The 8,876-nt window shown below is 39.2% G+C and overlaps 1 protein-coding gene across 1 annotated transcript; it reads left to right on the forward strand.

The window, feature by feature from the left end:
* The first annotated feature begins 490 nt into the window (after positions 1–490).
* On the forward strand, positions 491–2,741 carry LOC114435732 (transmembrane protein 233). Its single transcript, XM_028405666.1, has 3 exons — positions 491–946; positions 1,230–1,364; positions 1,564–2,741. The coding sequence occupies exons 1-3, from the start codon at positions 761–763 to the stop codon at positions 1,573–1,575; spliced, it is 333 nt and encodes a 110-aa protein (XP_028261467.1). The 5' UTR covers positions 491–760; the 3' UTR covers positions 1,576–2,741.
* The last annotated feature ends 6,135 nt before the right edge of the window (positions 2,742–8,876 follow it).

Genomic DNA, 8,876 nt, shown 5'->3' on the forward strand with positions numbered 1-8,876 from the left:
TGTTTTGTTTTACTCTACAGCTGGGCTCCAAATGAATGAGACAGTGAGTGAAGTGAACTGCAGTAAGAATCCAGTTACGCTCCACAGTAATAGATTCACTTAACTTTACAGTTGAGTCCTGTTGTCCTGCACTCTTGTACAGCATTTTATGTTTTTATTTTATATTTAACAAGCTCATGTGCACAGGGGGTTCATTTTAAATCACATAGAGGTTGCATGGCTCCCTAACACTGATTCTTGAGCTTTTGACAAACTGTATTTGTGATTGACAGACCCACAATTCGCAGTGATTCTTCAATAATATACACTCTGTACAGACAGGACTTCCAAACACACTGTGCGTATGTAGAGTTCCTGCCTTTGCTATGCATACCGTGCTGTGTTAACAACATTTACACACACATCACATTGCACTGACTGTTGATGGTGTTTGAACATGTCAGCGGTGGTAAACAGAGTCTGATCTCTCACACGTCAACCCGGGTCAGAGTTCTGGATGGAGGCCAGCGGGGCTACTGATCCTCTCCCACCTCTCTCCTACACCCCTGTCTCCACACAAACTTCACTTTTTCCGGCTTTGAAAGGAGCATCCAACTTTTCAAGCAGACTTTAAGTCTGGTTTCAAACATTTTTCAGCTGAAAGGTGGACTTCAAACAACACCGGTGTCATTTCTGTTTGCTTTGTTTATTGTGTGTATTTTTACTAATTTTAATTTGGGCTTTTTTTCCTCCTGTTGGCTGAGTCTCTGTTTCATGCTCAATGGCACTTGGAGTGCTGAACCCACAAGTGAAAAGCTCCCTAAGTGGGACCACATTTTTTGACCATGGTTCTATAGAAGAGCAGGAACCTCCACCTCCACTCCGTAGCTACCTTTGTTTGACTATTTTTGCCTGCTTTTGTCCGGCCTACCCCATCAACATTGTGGCCTTGGTTTTTTCTGTCATGGTAAGCATGCATCTATAACATCAATGAGGAATCATCTTCCAGTGTGCACGTACTGTTTTTTTTACCATTAAGTGATGTGTTCTCCCTGTCTGAATATTGCTGGACACTTGGATGTAACCCTGTCACACACACACCTGCTCTGCCCATCAAACATCCACTCCATGTTGCACACAGAAATAAACATTCACTAATCCAATTACAAACTGTGCACACTGTATCAGGTGACGGCTTCATCTGAACATTTATTTGTTTTACATCTTGAAAGTGAATTTTTCTTCTCCAGTCCAGAAACAGTTATTATCATGGGGACTATGATGGTTCAAGGCAACTGGGAAGGAACGCTCTCTACGTCTCTGTTGCTTGCATCATCATCGGCCTCCTCATCATCGCCATCTCCTGTATTGTTCATTTTACTACAGTAAGTCAGACTGTATGGATTGGATAGTTATTTGATTACCAATAATGACCATGTGATGATCTTCTATTTAATCGAAACAGTGTATTGAAGCCTGCTACTACATGGTGGAGATGTGTTTCTGTAGGCATCAGCCATTACATGTCACCCAAAGTCTTTCACGACATTTCTTTGTTTAATGAGCTTCTTTTCTGTGCTGCAGACAGAGTTTTAACTCAATGGAAGTGGACACAGAGGAGAGAAGGGGAAAGGAAACATCTGAATAGAAACCCCTGGATGTCTGGACTGACTCATACATTAATTGGCTCATACAACCTGCCAATGACTCAGTCAGTCTGACTCAGCTGATGTTTACTTAAATCTGTACTTCACCTTTCTCTTCACCTCTCACTTTCCACATGTTTACGGACAAACTATACAGTCTGGTGAGTGTATATATTTCATTAACTATACGTTGGTGTCGCTTTGATTCAAGAGGCAGCTTTTTACATACACTGTATGATTTGTTGACTGAGAAATGAATTTAGCATCAAAACAATGCTAGAATGTAATAAATATTTATTCATAACAAAACAATCAGGAGTGCTCAGAAAATGATATTCCATAATAAATATGAATACATATGTGTGCTTTATTTCTGTATTGCCTTCCTTTTAATAGAAATATTTAGCAAGGACTTTTCAGTGATGACAATTTTGTATTCATTATCAATAATAAAATAAGATCTAGTTTTAATGTTTTTAGACCTATAGTTCCCATAATCCTCTGCTGTACGGTTATGTTTACAAAACGTCATGACGTCACTGCATGAACAAACCTTTATTTGCTTTAATTCCTGCAATGTAGAAGTAGAACTGTGAGGTGTTATAATGTACAGCCATTTCCTCAGCTGTCTGTATTCTTTGTGTTTTCTCTGCTCCTTCACTGTGAACTCTGTGGCAACTTTTCAACCAATCAGCATTCAGCCTGTACTCATGTGCCATCAACGATGTGCTGTTGTCAATGTTCACACATGTGCGTCAATATTCTGCTTCACCTGGAAAATACAAAGAGCTAAACAAACAAATTGTAACATCGAATGGAAAATATAGCTTTTCACTTTAAGAGCATCAGCACTATGAGCAGTCGTGGCACATATATTACGAACATAGTGTTAATGACTGAGATATTTCTGTGTTTCCTGTATGGACTGACAGGCCAGAGAGACCAGAGGGCGGGGGGTCAGATTTGGCATCACAGCCATTATGTAAAAGTAAACCCAAACCAAAAAGATCACATTACATGTCACGTCTTGGAGATCTCTACACCTGTTGCCTATTAGAACACCACACCCTCTTTTCAGTCAATTTTCCCATTAAACTGTTTAAAATAAGAATTTAATGCAGCGTGTTGACTGAATTCCTACAAACAGATCTGTGCCTGTTTGAAATGTTGCTCTTTAATCTCAGAAACCTCCTTGAGCTTTAAATTACAACCTGCCTTGCTGGGACATTTTTCCTGTAGTTTGATATGTCATAGTATATCCCTGGCTAAATATAACAGATCCCCCCCCCCCTTGTTGCAGATTTCCAGATTGTCACATGTCCAAACAAAGCTAACCCTGTTGCGAGCGCACACACACACATACACACTGCATAAAAGGTAGGAGGAACTAAAGCGATGATTCAGATGGGTTCAGGCTCCTGCCCGTCCACCTCATGACTCATGTTATTGTTGCTACTGAAAAACAACACTATCAGGCTGTTTTCATGAGGTTACAATGTCCTCCAAGGACATACAAATTGCACTAGCACACACACAAAAGTGTGCACTGTTTCACATCTGATTTGTGGTATCAAACATATCTCCTGTCTGCAGGTGTAATTCAAAGCAGCCCCTCTGATGTAAAAGGCCTGCTGCTGAGTTTCAGCAGTTATTCTAATGCACTTGGACAAATCAGTTTTGGCAGTAATCTCGTACTATTATGTCCCATTACTTGAAAGAGAAACGCAGCGTGATTGTAGTGCCTCCTCTTTGATGTCACACCAAAGCAAAACTCGACAGGACGAGATGAAAAATGAAATGAGTGCAGGGCTTAGGTGACTTGAAAGCACTTAGAAAGATTATCAAGGGATCAAGGTAGACTTTGTGACAGGAAACTGATTACCGTACTGTGTAATGAAGAAAATTTCACACAACTGAAGTTAATTATTACAATTTCTTTTTTTTACATCAAAAAGAGAGATTCCCATTTTCATCTTTGTGCTGCTTTAATTCTTCTCTTCTTGAACAGTGAAGTATTTTCCTGAAGCTGTGCTCTTGTGTTATTGGCTGCACTATAGCCAATAAATTTGGAGGGCACTACATGACTCATGTGAAGTGCACATAAATAGGCCACTCCAACAAGTTGCTTCCATTAGCACAGAGCGATCCTCCGTGCATACATATCCCATGACACATGCCTCCTGTTTGAACAGCAGTTTGATCCTGTTGGAAAAAAATGAGGAAGAGGATAACTGTGGGAATGATGCAGAGAAACACAACCCTGTATTCAGATACCCGATACCTCAAAATAACCTTCAAATATACACACACACGTTTGTGTTTTGAACATTAACCTGTATTTTTAAATACATTTTAAAATAAAAGTGACTTTTTGTGTGTATATTGTTTATATCCTTTTGTTTTCCTTCTTTTACAGTTTTTTCTGATTGCTTAAACACTAACAATGATTCTTATAGCACAATTTCTAAAACTATTAATAGTTATAGCAAAATCACTCACTGAGTTTGCAAAACTAAAAGCAAAAATGCTGCTTTACACTCAATTTGCACTTTTGTAACACACAATTTGCAAATGTATAAATATAATCCACTGCACAGCACTCTTTTTGCTGAACTGTAAACACAACTCTCTGCTTCACACACAACTTCCAAATGATCAACGCACTCCTAGTAAAACTACACACATGTATGGCTGGTATTTACACTATTTTGCCAACTGTCTGGCTACACTGTCTCTTGCGAGAATTGTTTTACATCATTAGTTCACTTTGCAATCAGCATAAGCTCTGTAAATAAGCCACAGGTAAGCTTCAGTGTGGAGAACAAAGGAGGGAGAATGAGACTGAGAAGAGTGAGAATTAGAGGAGGATGAGGACATGAGGAAGCAGGAGGAAGAGGAGGAGGACGAAGACTAAGAGGTGAATTTAGAGGAAGAGGACGAGGAGGTGAAGAGGAAGGAGGAAGGGTAAGAAGAAATAGAATTACTGTCATCAGAGCTACAATAGTGGATCATGTGATCAACCATGGAATGACCCTGAGGGAAGCTGGACAACGGGTTCAGCCTGAGCCGCTACACTGTAGCAAGCATCATAAGGACATATTGATGAGAATGGGTTAGTACAGTTCCCTCACACTAAGTTTTGTAGTAGTACCATACTCTAATGAGAAAAACAACAATACTGTACATGTAAAACTGAAACTGTTACTCCACAGAATTACTAGACATCCAGCATCTGGAAGGAGGCATGCAAGGATATGGACCAGGCATCATGTCAGGCCTGGATACGGCACTCCAGGAGATATTTTCCCTGGTGCCTTGGACTAGAAGACATTGCATGCGACGTTGATGAAATTCTGTGGCCGGACCCAGAGAGACAATGAGACTGATTTTCTCTCTCTCTCTCTCTTTCAGTGAAATTGTATGTTTTCTTGTGATTGTTTTGATGTGTGTGAATAAACATTCATACTTGAAATTTGAATCCCTGTGTGTTTATAGAACTATTTATGACAAAAGTTTGACCTCAAATGGACATACCTTGTGCACAGACAAAGCAAAAGCCAGATGTGTTTTCAGTTACAGTTTTTTCTGATTGCTTAAGCACATTTCTGTAACTATTGGCTATTTGTGCAAAACTCTACACACAAATAAAAAAACCTTACACCAAATCAGCAAAACATTGTAGATCTTTTGCAAAAGCTAATACATCTTGCTTAACTCTTCAAACCTTTGTAAAAATGGTATTTTTGTACCACACAGTTAACACAAACCATCATATTACTAAGCACACAATGTGCCAACTACACACTGATGGTATTAACTGAAAACACATCTGGCTTTTGCTTTCTCTGTGCACAAGGTCTGTCCATGTGAGGTCAAACTTTTGTCATAAATAGTTCTATAAACACAGGGATTCAAATTTCAAGTATGAATGTTTATTCACACACATCAAAACACACACAAGAAAACATACAATTTCACTGAAAGAGAGAGAAAATCAGTCTCATTGTCTCTCTGGGTCCGGCCACAGAATTTCATCAACATCACATGCATGCAATGTCTTCTAGTCCAAGGCACCAGGGAAAATATCTCCTGGAGTGCCGTATCCAGGCCTGACATGATGCCTGGTCAATATCCTCGCATGCCTCCTTCCAGATGCTGGATGTCTAGCAATTCTGTGGAGTAACAGTTTCAGTTTTACATGTACAGTATTGATGTTTTTCTCATTAGAGTATGGTACACCTACAAAACTGTGAAGGAACTGTACTAACCCATTCTCATCAATATGCCTCAATAAGCCTCATGATGCTTGCTACAGTGTAGCGGCTCAGGCTGAACCCGTTCAGGGTCATTCCATAGTTGATCACATGATCCACTATTGTAGCTCCGATGACATCAGTAATTCTATTTCTTCTTACCCTTCCTCCTTCCTCACCTCCTCGTCCTCTTCCTCCTGCTTCCTCATGTCCTCATCCTCCTCTAATTCTCGTTCTTCTCAGTCTCCTTCTCCCTCCATTGTTCTCCACACTGAAGCTTACCTGTGGCTTATTTACAGAGCTCATGCTGATTGCAAAGTGAACTAATGATGTAAAACAGTTCTCGCATGTGACAGTGTAGCCAGACAGTTGGCAAAATAGTGTAAATACCAGCCATAAATGTGTGTAGTTTTACTAGGAGTGTGTTGATCATTTGGAAGTTGTGTGTAAAGCAGTGAGTTGTGTTTACAGTTCAGCAAAAAGAGTGCTGTGAAGTGGATTATATTTATACAATTGCAAATTGTGTGTTACAAAAGTGCAAATTGAGTGTAAAGCAGTTTTTTTGCTTTTAGTTTTGCAAACTCAGTGAGTGATTTTGCTATAACTATTAATAGTTTTAGAAATTGTGCTATAAGAATCATTGTTAGTGTTTAAGCAATCAGAAAAAACTGTAATACCATCAGTGTGTAGTTGGCACATTGTGTGCTTAGTAATATGATGCTTTGTGTTAACTGTTTGGTACAAAAATACCATTTTTACAAAGGTTTAAAGAGTTAAACAAGACGTATTAGCTTTTGCAAGAGGCAAGAGGTGTCATTTGGAAATTGTGTGTAAAGCAGTAAGTTGTGTTTGTTTATTATCATATTTTCTCTTCGCCTTTGTTTTTGTCATTTTTGTAATATGTGATATGATTGGAAGTTTGTAGGAAGTCCTTTTCTGACCTTTTGTATTTTGTCTTAGTGACAGGAGTGCCCTTTGAAAACACACGTAACATGAGGTCGACATTTCAGAAATGTGTGTGTTTTTCCTGCTGCACGGGGATGAGGACTGTGGAGATGATCTTCACCTAACTCCTTGCCCTGTTTTTAATGCCTAACCTTAACTGGTAGCTTTTTGTGTTTGTTTTTATGCCAAATTTAGCCATAAAAACAGAAATGTGCTTAAGCAATCAGAAAAAACTGTAACACAAACCACCATATTACTAAGCAAACAATGTGCCAACTACACACTGATGGTATTACAGTTTTTTTCTGATTGCTTAAGCACATTTCTGTAACTATTGGCTATATAAAACTCTACACACAAATAAAAAAACCTTACACCAAATCAGCAAAACATTGTAGATCTTTTGCAAAAGCCAATACATCTTGCTTAACTCTTCAAACCTTTGTAAAAATGGTATTTTTGTACCACACAGTTAACACAAACCACCATATTACTAAGCACACAATGTGCCAACTACACACTGATGGTATTAACTGAAAACACATCTGGCTTTTGCTTTCTCTGTGCACAAGGTACATTTGAGGTCAAACCTTTGTCATAAATAGTTCTATAAACACACAGGGATTCAAATTTCAAGTATGAATGTTTATTCACACACATCAAAACAATCACTAGAAAACATACAATTTCACTGAAAGAGAGAGAGAGAGAGAAAATCAGTCTCATTGTCTCTCTGGGTCCGGCCACAGAATTTCATCAACGTCGCATGCAATGTCTTCTAGTCCAAGGCACCGGGGAAAATATCTCCTGGAGTGCCGTATCCAGGCCTGACATGATGCCTGGTCCATATCCTCGCATGGCTCCTTCCAGATGCTGGATGTCTAGTAATTCTGTGGAGTAACAGTTTCAGTTTTACATGTACAGTATTGTTGTTTTTCTCATTAGAGTATGGTACAGCTACAAAACTCAGAGTGAAGGAACTGTACTAACCCATTCTCATCAATATGTCCTTATGATGCTTGCTACAGTGTAGCGGCTCAGGCTGAACCCGTCCAGCTTCCCTCAGGGTCATTCCATGGTTGATCACATGATCCACTATTGTAGCCTGATGACATCAGTAATTCTATTTCTTCTTACCCTTCCTCCTTCCTCTTCACCTCCTCGTCCTCTTCCTCCTGCTTCCTCATGTTCCTCCTCTAATTCTCACTCTTCTCAGCCTCCATTGTTCTCCACACTGAAGCTTACCTGTGGCTTATTTACAGAGCTCATGCTGATTGCAAAGTGAACTAATGATGTAAAACAGTTCTCACATGTGACAGTGTAGCCAGACAGTTGGCAAAATAGTGTAAATACCAGCCATATATGTGTGTAGTTTTACTAGGAGTGTGTTGATCATTTGGAAGTTGTGTGTAAAGCAGTGAGTTGTGTTTACAGTTCAGCAAAAAGAGTGCTGTGAAGTGGATTATATTTATATATGGTTTGTGTTAACTGTGTGGTACAAAAATACCATTTTTACAAAGGTTTGAAGAGTTAAGCAAGATGTATTGGCTTTTGCAAGAGATCTACAATGTTTTGCTGATTTGGTGTAAGGTTTTTTATTTGTGTGTAGAGTTTTGCACAAATAGCCAATAGTTACAGAAATGTGCTTAAGCAATCAGAAAAAACTGTAAATGACAGCTGCTGGAAAAAAGGAGAAGAACTGCACAGAAGAATATGATGGAGAAGCCACAGGTAAAGACAGCCTGAGACCGAGAGAGAAAACATTATGTAACCCTATCTCCCCTGAACAGTGCTGATAACACTGTGTGGCAGAACAGTGCACTTTTGTCCTGTGGAGATTAGAAACAATAGGCAACACAAACAACAGAAACTCATGTTGCCAAATTCTCATGCTCTGATCAAAGTATGTTTAATTAATGATATATTTAGAGCAATTACATGCAGCATTTTGCTGGCCAGTGGCCATGGTATTAAGGGTACAATAAAAAAAAACAGAACAACTTACTGTGTTTATGGCAACAACTCTTCAGTCTCCTGCTGCAGTGGCAGTTTT

This window comes from Parambassis ranga, chromosome 5 (genome assembly GCF_900634625.1).
Source record: "Parambassis ranga chromosome 5, fParRan2.1, whole genome shotgun sequence".
Lineage (NCBI taxonomy): Eukaryota > Metazoa > Chordata > Actinopteri > Ambassidae > Parambassis > Parambassis ranga.